At 41.1% G+C, this 21,268-nt stretch overlaps 1 protein-coding gene across 1 annotated transcript in view; it reads right to left on the minus strand.

Annotated features, from left to right (window-relative positions):
* The window catches only part of PALM2AKAP2 (PALM2 and AKAP2 fusion), a 315,866-nt gene that overhangs the window by 18,240 nt on the left and 276,358 nt on the right, over positions 1 to 21,268 (minus strand). Inside the window, exon 9 of the mRNA XM_084834726.1 lies at positions 11,353 to 13,741. Coding sequence (XP_084690852.1) covers positions 11,353 to 13,741 — 2,389 coding nt within the window. The remainder of the gene's footprint in view (positions 1 to 11,352; positions 13,742 to 21,268) is intronic.

Below are 21,268 nucleotides of genomic sequence, written 5' to 3' on the forward strand. Positions count from 1 at the left end.
AAACTACTATTAAGTTCCCCCCAAGTAGCAGACACAAGTCTCCTCCTCCTCCTCCAAAGAAAAGGATTAGACAGTCGCGAACAGCCCCTGGCCTGAACTACTTTCCCATCATTAATATGCATTCAGTATATGCAAAGACCAAAGAGTAGCTCCTGCAATGAGCCACTATAGCCACTAGAGGTCAGGGATGCAGCAGAAAAGGGGAAATCTGCTTAGAATAGGGAGTTACGAGAATGTAGTTTCTGTTCAAAAATCATATAAGGAACGTGAATGCGGGGAGTGCTGGGGGGGGGGGAGGATGCTTGCTAATCCCCAAATTTGCGATCATATTGGAAAAATGCATTTTTTTAAATGCACACTTTGCAACACACTTTTTAAAAATGCATTTTCACCTTTTAGTCAATGGGGCAAAAGTACCCATGCTTGAATAATACGCACAGAAATACGCACTTCTCCTGTTTGAAAAGTCCACTTTCCCATTCCAACAAGCCAAAAAAACAGGTCAAAAACAAAATGGGAGCAAGTCAAACAAGCTTCAAAGTAATTTTTGGAGAATTTAGGCAAAGTTGAAAATTCGTGGTTCTCCCGCCCCTAGCTTAGAATGAACAGGCAGTTTATTTTAAAAGGTAGATGTTAAAATAACAGTATTTTTAAAAACCCAAACGGGAGTGATATAAGGTTTCAGATAATATGGATGGGACTACTAAACATGGTTCTTACTAAAACCTGCCGTGATTTGTAGAGGAATCTAAGTGTTGATGTGAATTCTTGATCCTATACGGTCTCTCTTTGTGTAGGAAACGGAGGAGACAGCATCTGCAATTCCTCCAGTAGCAAAGCAATCAATTGCTCAAACTAGAGCTACTGGCAAGCCTTTTTTTCCTATGGTGCTTATCCTAAGAGGAAACTAGTACAATATCTCTAGAAAATTTGCCTTGGAAATTAAATGTATGACCTTGCTCAAAACAAAAGATTTCCTATTGTACAGAAATCTTGGGTCCTTAAAACCCTGCCAGTGTTGGGCACAATCTAGCCAAGGTTAAGCACATTTAAGTGTCACAGACTACAATGGGAAAGAGCTACGCATAGTCTGAATTCTCTCCCACTGAAATTAACAGGGCTTGAAAGCGCTTACCTTCCTTTGTGACTAGGTATAAAATAGTAATATGGGTGTATATTACCCACGGGTACAAACACATGGGTCAATTTACCACTGCTGTACTAACCTACAGGCAGAACATTGGTCAGTGAGTCCACCAATGGACCATGATCTATTTCTGATGGACCACCTAGTGTCTACTGATTTCTGGGATTCTTAAAAAGGAGAGGAGGGCTGGCTTGGTCTTGTATGGTCTACTTTTTTAATGGAATCCCCATGTTCCACTGATGTACATGTTTCCCTTAAAAAGCAAGGACTTAACCCAGGATCTCTTAACAGTTCAGGTATAAACAAATCTGTATTTAATGATCCAGAACATGCAATTCTCACTTAACACCTTAAGAAACACCTGACTGCATCAGATCAAGGTCTCACTAGTCCAACACTCTTTACAAGAATCCCATAGCCAGCAAGCTGCACATGGTTTAGGGGGTAAAGATGGAATAGGTGCACAATGCCTTGAGGTCTGATCCAGGGTGGGAAATTTCATTTTTACACAAGTGGAACTTGACAGCAAACAGACTGATTGGAATAAAGCAACAGAGAAATGAGCCAGCTGTCCCACCCAGTCAGATTATACACATCTTGTGATCACAGCAAGCAAGTTAGAGAAATTCTAACAGATATTTTTCAGTTATCCACAAACTATAACTCCCAGTGGTCTATTTGTGTGTGTGTGTGTGTGTGTGTGTGCGTGCGTGCGTGTGAGACAGAGAGAGAGTCTTGACAGTTAAACTGGTATTGAACCAGTTTAAGTTTTGATTTTGTTTTGGTAGTTATGCCCCATTCATATTTTTTAGATCCCTTTAGGCTCTGTGCTTCCTTCTCCTAGTCCTGTGCAGCAGGCACACCAAGCCATGGTACTCCCCCCCAAAAAAAAAACCAGGAAGGACAAAGAACATACTTCATTCAGTATGCAAGAAGTGGACATTGTGCTGTTATTAATGTGCACAGCACATTTCAGATTTTTAAAAAATCTGCAAGCTCTTTAGGTTATGTTATCAAATAATAGACTGCTTCCATTACTGCAGACTATAGTTCCTGATATTTATTTGGTTTTTTCTCATCCACCTGTGAACTCTTTTGTTGCTTCATACACATGGAGTGTGGGAAATCTTCCCATCACTTTGCATACCAAAATAACCTAGCAGTAGCTTAACGGCAAGCTACAAAAATAGTTTTAAGCTATGATGTTATCAATTGGCTTGTTCGATGTACACACGAGCTATATTACCTGTAATACTGGTAAAATAATCAGAATCGCTCTCCTGCTTCAAGCCCTTCTCAGAATCTATCTTTCCCACGGGTCCTCTGGCCTAAACACTTAATTCTTGTTCCAACTGAGTCAAAACTGTAAATTTTTGTACGTGCATTTGCTCACCTGAATCCCTTGTTACTTTGGCTTCTCTCTTTCTTCCCTTACTTCCTTTTCCTTTGTTGCCTCCCTCACTGTTGAAATTTAGACTGCATGCTCATTGCAGGGTTCTTTGTCTTTTGTTTCTGCTACTCTATGAAGTGCTATTCACATTGCTCACACTATATAAACGAACAACAATTACTACAGATTTGAGAGTACATTTGGTAGGCAATATATGTTTAAGATTTTTATTAGGCACAGTGCAACTGGATCTACGCTAAAGGAATATGGCACAAGAGAGGAGGCATGTTTGTGTACAAAATGTCCATTAATTTTCATGGGGCTTCTGAAGAAGTAGTCCCAGGTGGCCCACATGTATTTGGAATTACAAGCAGCCATTCATAGAGTTTGATTTTTAACTTCTACTGGAGTTTTAAATTTTAAAAGAAATCATGTGGTTCTTTTTTGTTTTAAAGGAACATTTCATTGATGGGGAATTTTTTTTTATTTATTACATTTCTATCCCGCCTTTTTTCCTCCTTAAGGAACCCAAGGCGGCTTACATAATCCTTCTCCTCCATTTTATCCTCACAACAACCCTGTGAGGTGGGTTGGGCTGAGAGTCTGTGACTGACCCAAAGTCACCCAGTGAGCTTCCATGGCTGAACGGGGACTAGAACCCGCATCTCCCGACTCCTGTCAGTGCACAATCCTGTATATATCTACTCAGAAGGAAGTTCCATTGAGTTGAATGGGGCTTACTCTCAGGTAAGTGTATTCAAGATTGCTGTCTTATAGATGTGTATTTGAGCTGTAGCAAAAGGGAAACTGCAACCTGCTTTCTGTTTCTGTGAAGCAACTGTTTATTTACGAACACTAAAAGGGTCATAAATGGAGACTTAGGGAAAGCTACAGCTGCCATGAGGCATCAGTCATATCCTGTTAGGAATTTCCTGGTGCTCACAGATGAGACATCTGGTATATATGGATGGTTTTGTCCCTCACTGAAAGCTGTGCAAAGCCCTGAGCACAACAAAGGCTTACAAGATACTGAATTCTTCATCAGTTATATGGATATAATTTTTTGTAAAGCAAACACCAAGTAGCAAGGATGTGCTATAAAGGGTATGAGACAGTTATGTAGTTCAACAGAAGGGTCACTCCCAGGCAATGAGGAACAGAAAATTAAAATGGTCAGTAACTAAGTACAAATCAAATTTGTTGTGGAAAATGGTACTAAAATATCCAACACGTTTTGAGTAACATGCTGCTCTTCATCAGGAGAAAATGTGAAGATCCTAAATCTGAATCATCTCCCTCCCTCTCTGTCTCTGAAATTCAGAGCTCCCTATTAGCCTAATATAATAACATACAACAATTCCTACAAAGGCTTAGCAATCCACATCTCCCTTCTATGTGCAGAGTTCAGATTTTGCAGAGCTTAGCATCAGACAGTGACCACAGAGAACAGAAACAGGAACCCCCAATTATGAATGCTAAGCATTTCTTTTTCTCCCTCTAAATCTGGCTATGTATTTGGCTCACTGCAGGAGCAAAGCTTGATGGGGACAGTCAAATCGAGGGAGGATGCACTCCACAGCAGAAAAGTGAACAAACAGCAAGAACGTTTGTCCAAAAGCAGAATGAAAAGGGTAGCTGATGCATATCCCACACCTTCAGATAATAGTTTCGAGATAGTATTTAATCTTTCATTTTTATGCTGGGCACCGGCTCACTAGGATTGGTTTAATCTAGGTTATTTTTTTTTCAAATTTACAAATACTGTTCTATTATTATACAATTGTATCCCACTTATTAACATATAGCATCACAGAACATTACTTAAAAGCAGTTATAGGGTGCTCCAAATTTGATGGGAGCAACAATGTTTAGGGGAAGGAGATTTAATCTTGCCCCCCCGTGCCACTGATTGATTTATATTTATTTATTTAGTACATTTTTAATCCACCTATTTAATCCATTAGAATAACTAATGTTCCCTGGATGGATTACAACCAGTTAAAAAACTAAAATGCCATTTTAAAACACAGTTAAAATGTAAAATACAATACGAATATTTAAAAGAATAAATACAATATAATGCAAAACATTAACAGCAGAGCAACAGATAAAACAGCCACACTAATCTAAACTATGTCTCTAAGATGCCTGGGAGAAAAGAAAGGTCTTTGTCTGGAGGTGAAAAGAAACAATATAGCTGCCGGATGAACCTCTTTGGGGAGTTTATTCCAAAAGTGGGGTGCCGCTACTGAGAAGGCCCTTTCTCTTGTAGCCACCCATCTAGCTTCTTTGGGAGAGGCACCTTGAGGAGGGCTTCTGAAGATGACCTAAGGGTCTGAGCAGATACATACAGGAGGAGATATGCCTTTAGATATTCTGGTCCCAAGCCACTTAGGGCTTTAAAGGTCAACACTTTGAATTGGGCTCAGAAATGGGCTGGAAGCCAGTGCAGCTGACGAATCGGCCAGTCACAGTTAGTAACCTAGCATTTTCCTGATGTAAATTCTCCCCAGAAATCATAGAATCATAGAATAGTAGGATTGGAAAGGGCCTACAAGGCCATTGAGTCCAATCCCTTGCTCAATGCAGGCATCCAAGTCAGAGCATCCCTGACAGATGGCTGTCCAGCCTTGTCTTGAATGCCTCTGGTGTGGGAGAGCCCACCACCTCCCTAGGTAATTGGTTCCAAATAGCTATAAGAACAAACCATGGCTTCACTGATCATGCCTCAAAAGAAAAATACTTCATTTTTATAAAGTGATTTTTAAAAATCATTACAAACCACGGCGACTGGAACTTGACATGCCTTTATTCAGGGGACAGAATTGGCGCAATATTCCTTTTAGGAATCCTGGAGCAATGGTATGGAAGTGCAGGTACTGAATACTCCATACTGAAAATGAACTGTGTTGATTCACACACACATATATTGGTAGAGGATTCACTTACATGGCTCGTAAAAACAGCAGCCCCCTTTAGATATTCCAACCAGGTAGAATAAATGTGTGTGTTTGAAGGGGGCAGGGGAGGCATCATGGCAGCAGTCTCTGCCCTGACCCATATACATTAATTTTAACATCAGAAGTGAGCCTATGTGCACAGAAACCTCTCCTCATGATTAGGAACTCTGTGAAAAAGGTTTGCAGGGTTCCTGATCATGTGGAGTGATCCTGTCTGTAACTATACGGATGGTTAAATATATCCACTGTAACTATACGGATGGTTAAATATATCCACTGTAACTATACGGATGGTTAAATATATCCAATGGACATCATTTAGTGGATGGAGACCCCATCAAGATACACACATTCAATCCTGTTAGAATGTCTGAAAATAACTAATATGGCCAATATGGTTCCCATTAGATCTAGGAATTAATGGAATTTAAGATTTTTTTCTGCTAGGAACTGAGTTAGATTAAAAACAAACAAATCCTCAACTATAAAATAAAGAGAAGCTAGGAAACCCAACAGCCCTCTTCAGGCATTCAGTTTGGACAGGCAAAGGGACAAGTATGAATGTGCAGGGTTAGCCCTGCCCCCTCGATAATGGTGTGTGGCCACACTCTCTGGCTGACACATGATTAGCTTAATCTGAAGGGGGCTATCTTCTACATATATCGAGTTTTTGACATGGGAGGCCGAGACCTTACTTCATCAGGGTTCTCATCCTCATGAAGGAAACCCTACATGCCTAGAAGGTAGCCCCCTTCAGACGAAGCCAATTACACACTGGTGAGACACGTTCCCACGTGGGCATTTGATACCCATGGGTACTGAATGCCTGAATAGGGTTCCTGTCACTGTACATTGCTGGCCTTTTATGCCACATGATCAGAGGTTAGTTACCCAGCCTTGGAAATATAACTATCCAAATTTGGCACCTCAATTATTTATGAACTCAATAAAGAACTGTAAAATATCCACATCATATAAAATCTCATTTGCATTTTCAGTCATTCAAAATTAAAAAAATATGCACATAACATGGTCCTGCTGCTAGCTTCACCCAGTGAACTCCCTGGATGGGAACCACACATAAGCCGTTCCAAGTTCCATGGGGCATGAGTGGGGTACAAGTATAAGTATGTCAGTTTACATCAGGGATGTTGAACCTTTTTCAGCCCAAGGGCTGAATTCAGTTTTGGAGAAGCTTTCCCCAGGGTGCATGGCATGTTCTAGTGGTGGGTGAGGCCAAAGGCAAGTGGGGGCAAGGCCACAGGCAAAGGGGTAGGGTCAAAACACTAGAAATGCCATCATAAGCCTTAGGAGAGGCATTTCGAACTTTTCTAATGGAGGAAAAAAATGCACAAAAGTTGGAAAATCACCAAATGATTGGTGGTTGGCAGAAGGCGGATGGGACTAGGGGAAGGGGGCGTGGCCATCTGTGAAACCCTGGAGGAACAGATTTGGCCCACAGGTCTAATGTTTAACACCCTAGTCTAGATTATTGCTTAGCCAGGGGACCATATTAAGTTTTACCTAAGAAAAATGCAATTAATATAATCACACATATATACCCTTAGCAGTTTTAATACATTATTCCCTGTAGTTCCTCAAATATTTCTCCAGTAAACACACAATAAAGTTTAATGGACCAGCAAAGGATGCCTTTTCAGAACGTCAGGTGTTGCTCTTGCTCTTCTCTGGTTTCCAGTTCTTAAGCAAGGTGTTCACATAGATCTGGATTACACTTAATACTAAGTAAATTTGCGTTCTCAAAGTGGGTTTAAGAATGCATCCATTTTCATTTAACTCAAGACTCACAATAATGCTGAAACTAAGCGAAGGAGGTGTGGTGTCGTGTAATTTTCCTTTGTGAACGGCCTACACCTGATACCTTTACTTTACTGGTGTTGAATGGGGTACGGCTACCCTTGAAAGACCAGGTCCGCAGCCTGGGGGTCATTTTGGATTCCCAGCTGTCCATGGAGGCTCAGGTGTCAGCTGTGAGCCGGACAGCGCTGTATCAACTCCATCTGATACGGCGGCTGCGCCCCTTCCTTCCCAACCATCTGCTCCCATTGATAGTACATGCCCTGGTCTCCTCTCGTTTAGACTACTGTAATGCGCTCTACGTGGGGTTACCCTTGGAGACGGTTCGGAAGCTGCAACTGGTACAGAACGCGGCGGCTCGCCTGATTAAAGGCAGCTGCTGGCGAGATCACATCACTCCAGTGCTGAAGGAGTTGCACTGGCTACCAGTTGTTTTCCGGGCCAAATTCAAGGTGTTGGTTTTGACCTTTAAAACCCTATATGGTTCCAGCTCAGCCTAACTTAAGGAGCGCCTCCAGCAACACCAGACAGGCCGCTTAACAAGATCAGCCTCGGATGGCCTTCTCTCTGTCCCATCAGCCGGGACAGCTAGACTGGTGGGGACGAGGGAGAGGGCCTTTTCTGTGGTGGCCCCCACTCTGTGGAATTCCCTCCCTAGGGAACTCCGCCATGCCCCTTCTTTAATGAGCTTCTGCCATGCATTAAAAACGTGGTTGTTCAGGCAGGCATTTGGGGTGGGTTAGGGTACTTTAGAAAACGTTTTCATTGTAGAATTTTATTGTTTTAAACTGTTTTATTATACACTGTACATCGCCCAGAGTGGCTGGGTGACCAGCCAGATGGGCAATTAATAAATTTAATAATAAATAAATAAAAATAAATTTGTTTGAGTAATAAGTGTGGCACAGTTTAAATGATATGCTGGGCATGTAATAAAACAAAATAAAAAGACAACTTGTGCAGCATTCCATGAGGGAAAAATCTCACTTAAACTGGATTGCCACACCTATTCATACAATATTAGCATATCATGGATCCACTGAGTGAGCAGTCCCCACGCTGGCACGCTAACACTGCACACATAGCGGCTGGGGGCCTAGTTTAAACAAGAAGCCAGACCCATGGAATGCTGCACGCCAAGTACTTTTTTAAAAGAAAAAAACATCCCCAGCACCACATTTGAATCAGGCCTGTGAAACATATGTAATGCTGAATGTCTAAGCAGTGTATGGAGGGAGGGAGAAGGATGAACAAGACGGAACGAAAGCTCCATAAAGACATAGACCCACTAGAACAGGTTCGCCCAACCTGGTGTCCTTCAGATATGTTGGACTACAGCTCCCATAATCCCCAGTATGTTGTCTGGGAATTATGGGAGCTATAGTCCAACATATCTGCAGGGGTGGGGAAGCCTGTCTTAGAACATACATTACTTTTCTGTTCATTTCACTCTTGCATTCATCATCACGCTGCCCAATTTTTGGTTTGCCTTTCTAACAAAACGTGTATATTTTGCCCAGATCTTCACTGTGCTCTCCAGATAGGTGAATCCAGATGCACAAACTGTTCAAACCTCACTTTCAGTTATACCTTCAGTGTTTTACCATCATCTGGCTTTAAACTGCATGAAAATCTTCTCTGAATGCCCTAAAATCATCTGTATGGTTCACTCCTTTCTTAGGGCAGTGTCCAACAGGGCTGCTCCAGCTCTGCTGGTCCCACTGCTCTCGTGGGCCCCACTGTTTGCGGAACGAGGAAGTGGTGCTTGTAAAAATAACCCTGGAAACGAGAGGAAATGCTTGTTTCCGGATCAGGACAGGTCAGTGGAGCTCCCTTCTGTGAGCAATGCTGACCTGCCCAGTTTTGGAAACAAGTGTTTCCACTAATTGTTTTAGAACTGCAAAAGCCCTGTTGCACAAGCGGTTGCTCCCACTGGTACACGAGCACATTAGCATACTACCCTTAAAATCTGGAAATACGACAGAGCAGAAAATTCAATTTCTGGCAAAGAGTCATAAGACGCCTTAATGTTAACCTACTGCCATGATTAAAATGTGATCATTTATTTACCTCCTTTGCTTTTTCTTGCAGAGTTGTGAAATACAAAGAGAATATTTATTAGTTCTACGGAATAGTGGAAGCACATGTTTGGAAATGTTACTCAGGATAGATTCAGCAGTCTTCTCACAACTGCTGACATTAAAATGCAGCCAACCAGTTTGCCCATTTGGAACCGGAACTGAGGTTTGTTCTCAAAGCAGAAACTCACAGTTTCTGTTTCTGAAGAAAACTTCCAACATATGACATTAAGATCAGAAGTAAATGCCACGTGGAAAAATACTTTTCTTGCAATTAATGAAGTTCCACTCCTTCATTGCTGAAATTCTCTGTCATTTGATCTATAACATACACTATTGTTCTACATCATTTATCTTCCATGGGAAGGCACAGGGATAGTTATAACAGATACATTCTGGCTAAGACAAAGTGCTTTCAAGACCCATTGCTATCAGATGGAGAATTAAGTACATGTGTATCACTTTCAGCATTTTCACAGAAAAGTGATCAATAAAATCAAAGTCAGAAACTCTAAACTGCTGAAGCTTGACAAACCACCAGGGGAAGCAAGTAACCACAGAAATCAGCTTTTATGAACCCTTGCCATTTTATCCATCTCTCTCCCCATCTATATCAGGGTTGGGCAACTTGTGGGCCACCAGATTTTGGCCTACAATTCCTATCAGCCCTAACCAGCATAGCCAATGGTGAAGGATCATGGGAGTTGTAGGCCAAAACATCTCGAGGGCCACAACTTGCCCACCCCTGCCCTAAATTGTAGTCTGTATCCAAAGTTTAATGGTAGCATTAAAAAAAGCCACCTCAGATACCATTTTCTTGTCCAATCTTGCTTGCTGAATGTCTAGCTCAGTTTGTTGACTTGAGTCTGCCAATACACATGGAGTGCTCGACCTTCTGAGAACCTTTCTCCTGTGGCCCTGACAGGCTAGCGGGGCAAAGAAAATGAATATCATAGAAGCTTGAGGTCTGGCACCTTTCATGTTACAAATTAGAGTCAGACTGTACATTTTGCTATATTCAGCCCATTGCTGGCATGGACCCAACTCATCAGGCAATCTGTATCATGCTCCTTAGCTGCCCCATCCTTACAATTAATTAACCAAGACTCCAGTTTATAATGTCATGATGCACATATTATAATTAATGTCAGCCAACTGCTCTTTTAAAAATAGGTGCTGTCAAACATGCCTGATTGCAGATTTTGATGAGATTGAAGATTGGCTGGTAATAGTAAAAACAAAAACACAGAACACGCAACTTCTTCACAGCTGTGTTATAACCCGAACAAAATTTTGTTCTAAAATATACATATTGCCCAAACTCTAACTAAATATATTTTAGCATCTCTCATAATGACATTTGAGTTTAAAACAGAGCACAGTGTTGTCATGTTGGCTGAACAGTGGCCCTGTTTGGCTGAAATCCCCCAAAGGTTGATCTAATAGACATCATATACCTGGACTTCCAACAAGCTTTTGTCAAAGACCCATGCTCTCTTCTATAGTACTAGAATTCAGGATCACTTAATGAAATTGATTGGCAGCAGGTTCAGGGCTGACAAAAGAAAGCACTTCTTCAATAATTAACTTATGGAATTCCCTGCCACAAGATGCAGAGATCATTTAGTCACCAGTGGCTATTAGTTATGAAAGCTACATTGAACTTCCAGCTTCAGAAGCAGTATACCTCTGAATATCAGATGTTGGAGACAGACAACAGGGGGAAGGGGAGGCTGCTGTCTTCATGCTGTGCTTGTATACCTGCTGGAAGCATCTGGTTGCCATTTTTGGACATTAGGATTCTATGATTCAATGCACCCTTGCTCTGACCCAGCAAGACATTTCATATGTTCTGTTGAGGGAGTTCTGGATCAGGGTGAAAGTTTAGAACCAAAAAGAAAGGACGCAGTCTGAAAACAACAGTTTGGCTGGCTTAAGGATAAAATGTAAAGCTCTTACCTGGTGCAGTTCTGCAAGTCACAGTTCTGGTGGGCAGCGGAGGTGTGCTCCTTGCAACAGGGCTCCGGGTCAGCTGTATACCCTGCCTTTGTCTTTTCAGCTCCTCCTCCCTTTCTTGGGCTGCGCGAATCTCTTCTTCTATCATGGACAAAGTCCTCTGCTTTTTTGATCTTAGCTTGAATGGCCCTACTGTCACCTCTGCTTCTTGCATAGCCAGAAGGGAAGCTGTGCTCCTGAGCTCAGCTGCTTCTGAATACTTGCTGAAATAGCTGACTTCTGGCTTGGGTTCCTCCACAGTGATTGGTTGGGTGGTGTGAGCAAGGAGAGATGGCAGCGGGACCTGCCTTTCCCTGAGTGAAGAGTCTTGAACTGCAGACGTCTTTGGTGCTGTATCCCGTTTCTCTTGCACAGGAGATGACACCTGAGGTGGCTGAAATGTTGAATTGTGCTGTTTCTCAGAAGAGGGTGTCTTGTCCATCTCCTCCCGCTCCTTGACCTGACAGTTCTTTTGCTCTGTGGTGTCCTTTGCTTGCTTGGAACTTACTTTGTCAGCCTGCTCAGCTATGGCTTGCTGAATGGCATTCTGAACCAGCAGACCAGCCTGGTATTCCAACTGCTCATCGATGAGCATAGAGTCAAGTAATGGTGAAGAAGGAGAATAAAAGCCATGATCACTAAGAGACTTCGAAACACTGTCTCCCCGACCCTCGGAAGGCGTGTCAGCTTGAGGTGTCTGGGGCAAAGAGAAGTCAGTAAGTGAATTTTCTTGAAGAGCATTCATTGTCTCATTGGAGGCACCACTGTCACTGATATTGTCCATGCTGAAGTCATTGGAAAGTGTTTCCAAAACTGTTGTGTCCTGAGATCTCACAGATAGTTCATCCAAACCAGAGTCCAGTTCCTCTGGAGGGGAAGACACATTGACCGACCTTGAAAACTGATCTAATAAGCCCTGCTCATCATCCCTCACCAATGTAAACACTGCCTTCACACTTGTGAATTCACCATTATCTGACCATGTCTTTGCAACCTGGCCAGGCTTAGTGGCATCACTGCAAGGAGACACTTGCATTGGGTCACCAGAGATGTTCTGAATACTGTTGTCATCTGAGATGCAAGAGACCTTCTCAGCTTTCACAATAGTTATATCATTATTGCCAACCTGTATAGTGTGTCCACACAGAGACACAGGTTTTGTAACCGAGACTGTTCGCCGGTCCATTTGGGATGGGCCTATTGGTTTGTAGAAGGGTTGGATAGTGAACATTTTGGGATTCCCTGATCTCTTGGGTGCAGCTGTGTTGTCTGGCTGACCTGAATTTTCCATTAACTGAAACTGTTTCCGTGCAGCTGAAAAATCTATTTGCTCTGTGACAATGTCAACCTTTTTAATGCTAATTGGATCAGGTGGTGCAAAGGAATAGGAGACGTGTTTCACAGGTATTGATGGTTGCTGCTGCTGCTTCTCTTTGCGTTCTTTGTATTTTTTGTGAGACTCCAAATGCTCCTCATCTAGCTGCTCCTCCAGTGTTTTCTCCTGGTGTGGATTCCACCACTTGGCCGCTATGCCTGGGTTCTTCTTGACAGCCTGGCTGCGGATGAGCTCCCGCCTCTCTTTTTCCAGCTCCATCATTTCCTCAGAGGGTCTCACTTTACGCACTCTGTAATTCTCTCTTGGGTCCTCCTCTTCAAAGAGCTTGGATGGCTTTTTGTCTTCCTGAAATGCTCTCAGCTCAAACTTAGCTTCTTTCTTAATGGTGGCTAATGTTATTTCTCCATCCTTGGAAGACCTTGAGCTTGTGGAAGAGCATGGACTCACTGGCACTTTCAAATTCTCACAGTGTTCCTCTTGTAGTATGTCCACAGAATGGCCATTTGGTTTTAGCTTCCCAGATACCACATTCATTCCACTGTGGTCAACAACTGGAGGTGCTTGCCCACCAACTACAATAATGTCACTTTCACTGAGTGCTTTGGAATCATTAGTAATGTGAATAGATGGACCTGAGCCATCCACAACAATGGATGCAGTTGGCTCCGGGGAGGAGGAAGTCATCCCATTAAAGGGGTTATCGGTAGCAGAATCACAACAGTTTGCTTCTAGCACCTCATCAAGATATCTGATCTCTTTAGCAACCTCACTGTCCAAGGATTCGTGTCTGTCTTTAAGTCCATTGTGACTGGCAGCAAGGGAAAATAAGTGAGTTTGATTGTCTGCTGCATTTGTTGAAGTTCCTCCTGTGATGTTTTTATGTTCTGAGACAAGGGCTTCAATTTCCATTTTCTCTTCCTTTGTTGCACGAACACTAGCAGGCTCCATGAAATTGGCACAGTATCGGTCTCTCTCTTTTCTCAACCTGATGTCATCCTCAGAGAGTCTAGAAGGTTTCTATAAGGAAATAGAAAGTGGGTTGGGGGAGGGAGAAAGTAATGAAGTTCTATGGAAACAAATTTGCTAATGCAAAATGCCAAAAAAGGAGGTCAACATATGGAAAACAAATTCATCTAGTACTTCTTTCCTACGATATGTGTAAAGCCTTCCAATAATTAATTGGGAAGCCATACTTGAAATCCAGTAAAACAATCACTTATAACTCCCACCTGTGCTCATTGTTGCTGCTTACTAATTGTTATTTGCAACTATTTGTTTTGTCACTCAGCTCCAGTATGAATGTGCCAAGGGACGTCCTCCTCCTCCTTCTCCTCCTCCAAAACTAAGAACTGTAAAAGCAGCTCACTTTTATATCTGAAGATTTTAAAGAAATTTGTTTAAAGCATTTCTGAAATGTAAAGAATTAAAACTGGTTCCACAGCTGAGGAGGGCACTCCCAGCACTTCGTTATTTTAAATTATGATAGAAAGCCCAATAAGGTGAGAGTACTTGTTAATTGCCACTGTAAGGGAATAGAACCTGTGGCACCAAATCCTTGTATTATGGTGCTGATAAATACTAAAGCCTAAGATCCAAAGAGTTACTTTAGGCACACTCAAGGGATTGAACATGTCCGGTGAGACTGACTTGTTTTCTTGGAATATAAGATCTGTTTACCCCTGCCCCCTGTGCCACGGTACAAACTCTTTCAAAAGTTTGCCCACTTTCAAAAGCTGATTGCCATGTGGAATGGTGGGGCTACTGTTCAAGAAATACCAGTCCGAAGCCCCTTTGGACATGTGGAATAAGTTGTATGATCCTTTTGAACCCAGTCTAAGTGTTCATTTAAAGCATGAATATTGCCATTTTATCTTCAAGAAACAACTGGAGATCAAGATGTCAAGCTAATTTGATTCTTTAGCTAAAAAGCAAGTTTCTAGCCTCATAACTCCATAGGAAATTCTGGCCTACATAACCCTGAGGTGGCTTTTCAAAATCTTAAGAAGCAAAATGATAAAACTCTGATATTTGACATTCTCAGGATCCTTTTTGTTTTAAAACACTGCAATCCTAAACATGTCTACTCAGAAGCAAGTCCCACTGACTTATTTATTTATTTACAATATTTATATACCATTACACATCAGAAGATTTCAGAGTGGTGAACAACAGGTTAAAAGAGTTAAAACATTTTTTACTTCAATAGGATTTACTCCCAGGTAAATATATATAGGATTATAACCTAAGGGCACAATCCTATGGTTCCTGGGGGGGGGTACCCTAGGGGCTATGGGATATTGCAGACGTCTCTCTCCATAGGAGGAAAAGGAGATTCACACTCAGAGGAGATATATACTGCTGGGGCCCTCCTCATTGCAGTGGTGGAAACTTGTAACGTCACCGCTCTGATGGCAGTAGGGAGAAAAAAAGGGTGCTCTTAGGCAGATTGAGGGAGGTCTTGAATCCACAGGATTCAAAGCCCCTTTGTTCCTCAGACATGCCCCCACAACAGGGTAAAATCCTTCACCAATCCTGGAGCTAGCTTGATGAGTTTCCCTTCCATAAGAATCAATGGGGATGGTGGAAAGAAAAACTGGCAAATGAAAGGGAAATAAAAGGAAGAAAGCTCCCACCTTCCACTCTGGACAGTGTAAGCCTGCCAAGGCTTGGAAGTGGCAGATCCTCCACCACAGACTCTTCTTAGCTGACTGGGATGATGGGAAGTGTAGTCTGGAGGGCACTAGGTTTGGGAAGGCTAATCTGGAAAAATTCTCCACAGCTGGAACCTATTATTTTTAATTGGATGTAAATGTCAAAAATACAAAGGAAATCCTAATGGAATGTTGGATATTATAAATAGCCACTTATTGGGTCACCTATGGCAACAATTGCTTTCAGGTGACCAAGCTTGGAAGACAGAGATCTGTGACCCTCAAGGTATTGTTGGGCTCCAAATCCCATCAGTCCCAGCCAGTATGGCTGATGGTAACGGATGTGAGAAGATGCAAAGGAACAACATCTGGAATGGTCCAGGTTCCCTGCCCATGTAGGAGGGACTTTGGCATGGCTAAATGATGAAATGTTTCAAAATCGTAATGACTAGTTAAGTCTGTGGGCCGCTGTTAATTTACAATAGTTTCTTTGTTATGAATTGCAACTTCTGCGGCTGCTAATAATAAATATGGCACAAAGCCTGAAACAAACACACACACTTCTTATGTCCCCATCCTAATAGAAAAGAAGGACTGATTCTAAAAAAGGGATGAAAGACTGGCCTATTTGGTTGAAAGCGGTTAATAACTTGCATAATTCAGGGCCTAAATTAAACAACATCTTTTCTAAACAAGTTCAATTATGAACGAAGTAGTAAAAAACCCTCAATGTGAATAGTAGCCTGAACAGTCACAAATCAAGGAAATGCATTTTCAAATGGAAAATCCAAATGCACATTTAAAATACTCAATTTGCAGTAGTTATCTTTTAGAGGCTGGCTGCCACAAGTTGATCTAGCCAAAGTCAGGAACGTGGAAAGGGCATTAAAAAACACTTTGTCCACTACAGGCAACATGTCTCACTGATTTTAATGGAAGAGTGAAACCTATGCTTAAATTTCTCCAACTGAAGATAAATGGAATTTTAAAATTGTGTGTAGTTTGCCCTATGAATGCTGACATGCAAGTGTTCTTACAATGCTTTAACTTAGGACACTGACAATTTTAAACCACAAAATGTGATCACCAAGCATTTCATTCAGGATGCATAATTGTTCTAATTTTTTGTTTTTAAAATGTTTACACTACATTTCCAACTGCATTGTCAAATAGCCAAACTATAACTTACAACTATTTTATCTAATTAGTGGTTTATTTAATTATGGATTAGTTTCCCTATTCATATTCCATGTTCCACCCAGCCAGTTTACAAGTCTACCTTATGTCTACTTCATTTTTATTCTACTTTTCCCTCCCAGGAACTTAGGTCAACTCATCTGATCCCCTCAACAGCCCTACTGAGGGAGAACACAATGATGCGAGTGTGATTCACCTAGGTCACCTGTTGAGAACTACAAATTGCAGCTGATAAAACAACAGAAGTATTTTAGCACTTTAAAGACTAACACTTTTATTATGGCATATGTGCTTGTTAAATAAAGCCCACTTCATCAGATTACATAAAAATGCTCTAGTCCTTTAGGTGCTGCAAGACTTTTCATTGGTTTTGCTACAAAAGACTAACATGGTTACCCTTCTTGAAGTTATTATAGTAGATACATGATTGATGTTCAATGAGTCTTCTTTCCCTCTCCCCGCCACCCCATAATGTTGTATAAGGCAAAAATTAGATGTGACATCATCGTGTAGTGAATCCTGCTCCCCCACTCCATTTCATTGGCCACCATTTGTAGGGATGGAGAAACCCATAGTGCAATGGTGTCACCTCACATGCTTTGCCTTACTAAACATTATGAAGAAGACAGGAAAACAAGATGTTTGGCTCTTGATTTTGGTTATGGCCATACTTCAGACATAACATGTAGTTAAAGACTGATTATCATTGCTGTGTATGGCTTCAAACCTGCATCTCCTCGGTCCCACACTCTATTCACTCCTCCACACTGGCTAAATCACCCATACCACATGTATGCTGTGTATACAAAGGTGGATTCAAATGACTTGAGTAGCTTCTTCATTTTTCTGGATTGCTGAGCAGCTGTAGAGGGTAATGCTAGAATTTACCATGTCAGGTTTTTAAGTGGCTACTTTGTGGCTGCTTTGTGCCAGTAAACAGAATTCAAGTTTCTCAACTATTTCAATATATATCATAGATGGACATATATATGCTCATATTTTTAGAAAAAGCATTCATATAATACAGATGCCCATATTTAAACGAACATACAAGATTTGATGATCCTCCAGATCTTACCATTAACATTTCCTGGATATGTTGTACTACAGGAAAATCTGTTTCCGTTTAAACATTCACACTTTTGACAAGTTTGCAGCGCTCCCAATGACACATCAAATTTCAGGCAACAAAGCTATCAGACCATTGTTTATATAAAGCTAAATCTCTCACCAGTTTAGAACTATGATGAAGAACAGGCATGCTGCAAGCTGAAAAGAAAATGCTTCCTGAGGGCTTGAACACACTGTGGCAAACGTAACTGTCCCCAATACCTCCCTGAGGGTAGGGGTACCAAGGTGTAAGACGAATTTATTTAAGTGGGGGCTGCTGGCTGACGACAATATATTATGTGAATGTGAAGAAATCCAAGACCCAGCGCATCTGATCGTGTGTCGATTACTGCCCGAGTCTTGTACTGTTGATGATCTGCAGCAAGGTAATGACAAAGCTGTGGCGGTGCCTACATATTGGCAGAGCAAAGTTTGATATGAAATAAATAAATAAACCTCCCTGAGCCAAAGCTACAATGCCTGATCTCAATCTGCTGGCTACTGTTTGGCCAAGAAGATCATTACCTAAGGTCATGATGTCAACAACTTCTGAAGGCACTTTCCCCCAAGATATAGGATGATTCTTAGGAATTACTTAAGCATTTGCTGACATAAAACTATTTATGTACTCATCTTTAGACCCAAAGCAACATCCTTTTTTTGGAAAAAGCATCTAAACCAATATAACAACAAATAACACAATAAATGAGCTTTGCCTGTAAGAAACCAATGAACAGGTAGGCTCCAGAATCCACCTGACAGTTCATACAAGGCCTGGGGTGCTTTCAGATGGAAGGCTCCTAGCACTAACACTCGGAAGACATTGTGCAGCTATTTCATGTTTTTTTCCTTAACGAATTGTCCACAGTAAGAAAGATGACAGAAGCAGCAGCAGTGAGAAAACACAGGAGGAGTACGAGTGGAACATGGTGTCACCTGGACCCCGTACAAAATTCTGTGACCGAGAAGGGCAACAGCACAATAAAAGTCTCATCTGGATGCGCCCTTGGACAGCTCATTCAATATAAGACACTACATGTGTGTGCACTCACATGTGATTTCTGGATGCACCCTCGATAACAGTAGAAGTAGCTGAAGAAAATATGGTTAGGTGTGGTTAACCAGGGTTCTGTCCTAACCATAATTTTAACCCCCCCACTTCAAACTCTGGTTTCCAACTCTGGCTAAGGGGGAACTCTGCTTAGTGCTAGCCCACCCACACATAATGGTAAATCATGGCTAAGTCCAAGAAGGAAAGGGAGAGAGCCAAATAAGCCTGCAGCCCACTCCCACTCTCTTAACTAAATCCTATCCCCATCCCAATTATACCCCAAGCTGCTTCCCCCTCCCCTTGAAGTTCTAAATACATGCTTTGCCATGATAACTGTAGGGTACGGCATTTGCGGCAAAGAAACAGTGAGTAGGGAAAGGGTTCTGCTCCCGCTGCCTTTCCATTCAAAACCACCCATTTCTGAACTTGATTTTTGCTAGGAAAAGCAACCAATGTTTCCACTAAGACAGAAAAATTAAGGTTATTCACAGATAAAAATCCATCTGCACTATTTATTACCAATATTTTAGCATAATATGAACTATTAAAATAAAACAGATGTTGCTGACCAAGATTGTTTACTTCTACGATTGCTCTCATTTGCCTATTAAAATCTGATACTGTACAGTTATTTCACAACTTCTGTTTTTAGCATACAAAGCAAAAAGATAAAGTGTTTTGCTACTAGTTATGTAAGATAATTAGCAAAAAATCCACTAGTAATATCCTTGTTACATAATTATCTCATATACATCTAAATACCTAAAATTAGGACAAGCAATTATGGCATTACACAAGTGCTGAAATTTATGCCTTTATTATTAGCACAGTGGCTGTTGTTGTAATTAAACGTATGTTTACATATCAAGATACATAAGAGGCTAATGAAAATAGTTGCCAAAAATGGCATGTGTTTTTTTTTTAAAGGAGGTCAATGGGGGACATGGGAAAGAAGAAAGAAAGTGAAAAAGTCCGATGAATAAAGAAAATATATTTTAAAAATGCTAACACTATGGGCATAAAACCAGCGTTAAATTCTTTCTCATTCTATTTCAGCGGGAAAGATTTAAAGGTTGGCTGGATCATGCCCCATATAAATATGACATATTATTGGTAGGATCGAAATAAATGAAAATCTCCATATGAAAGTGAAAGAAATACATCCTCATAATGCCAGAATGCAATACATACTTGGAAGACTCATAGAAATCAGTGGGAATTATTTCCGCATAAACAATCAGAGCTTAGCTAAGTTGTTGCTGAATACACAGATGTTTCAATATACTGTAAATGGCCTTTGTTTTCAGCATAAAAATAAAACCAACTCCAAACAGGAGAGAAAAACCACATGCAACATTTAGCCAAAGGAACTCCTGCTTTTCTTGATCAAAAGCTCTATAATAGAATCTAGACTAGGACCATGACTATTGGTAGTAACAATGGTAGAACATGGATTTTCAGTGTGTAGAAATGATAAGGGAGCCTAGGAGAACCAAATAAACTGTATGCTGGGGACACATGAACAGAGTTTGAATAACTTACTAGAAACCCACAAGGGCAGAACATGGACATGTAATGTGAGAATAGAATAGAAAGGGCTAATTAAGTCCATGGGCAAAGTCGATGTGGAGAGTCCATGCTTCCTTGTCATCAGTAAAACGTGACACCTAGATCAAACCAATTTATGTTTAGAATTCCATTCTTTCAGTTTTCTCTCTCCAGATTATACATGCATACATGCCAGTCCCACCACTTTAACAGTTCCTAAAAGACTGTTAACTTTCCAAGGTTTTCTTGCCATCTCTGCCTGGGAGCCCCAAAGGCCTACTGAAGCAAAGATAAAATGCCAATACTTCAGTAATCACAATTATACTTCATAGGAGTTATTTTAAATGATTGCACACATGAGTCTTCCACACATCCATCCCTTAATTTGTCTTTTGATACCAGACACTATGTAGCAGTGACATTTCTACAATGTACTTTAGTAAAACCACAATTATTTTCTCTGAAAAACATAAATGCCTGAAGAGCAGAGTATGTAGGGAAGCTGTGACAGTAGTAGTACAGGAATGGGAAAAACAAGAACTGTTGTTTTTTTCAAGTTCTTTCCATGCATGAATATAATGAAAAAGAATGTGTGGGTGTGTGTCTGTGTGTGTATTCACTCTTTTCGAGCCACATTAATATCCTGAAATAATCACTGTTTGAAAAGAGAAGCATTTTAACTAGATTAAAATTTTTACCCCTACAATCATAAGAGTTTGAAGGTACTCTAGAGATCATCTAATTCAACCCCTGATCAATGTGGACCTGAAATATAGGATGCAGCTACAGCATCCCTGATGGATGGCCGTCCAGCTTAAATAACTCCAGCAAAGGAAAACCCACCACCTTCTAGAGTTGTCTGTTCCAGTGTCAAATATCTCTTCCTTTTACGTAATTTCTCCTAATCTTCAGCCAAAATCTATTTCCCTTCCATTTCCATCCATTGGTTCTAGACCTGCCCTGTGGAGCAGGAAAAAACAAGGCTGC

The sequence above is a fragment of the Heloderma suspectum genome, chromosome 2 (genome assembly GCF_057233095.1).
Source record: "Heloderma suspectum isolate Gila_16-S chromosome 2, 16-S_ref, whole genome shotgun sequence".
NCBI lineage: Eukaryota > Metazoa > Chordata > Lepidosauria > Squamata > Helodermatidae > Heloderma > Heloderma suspectum.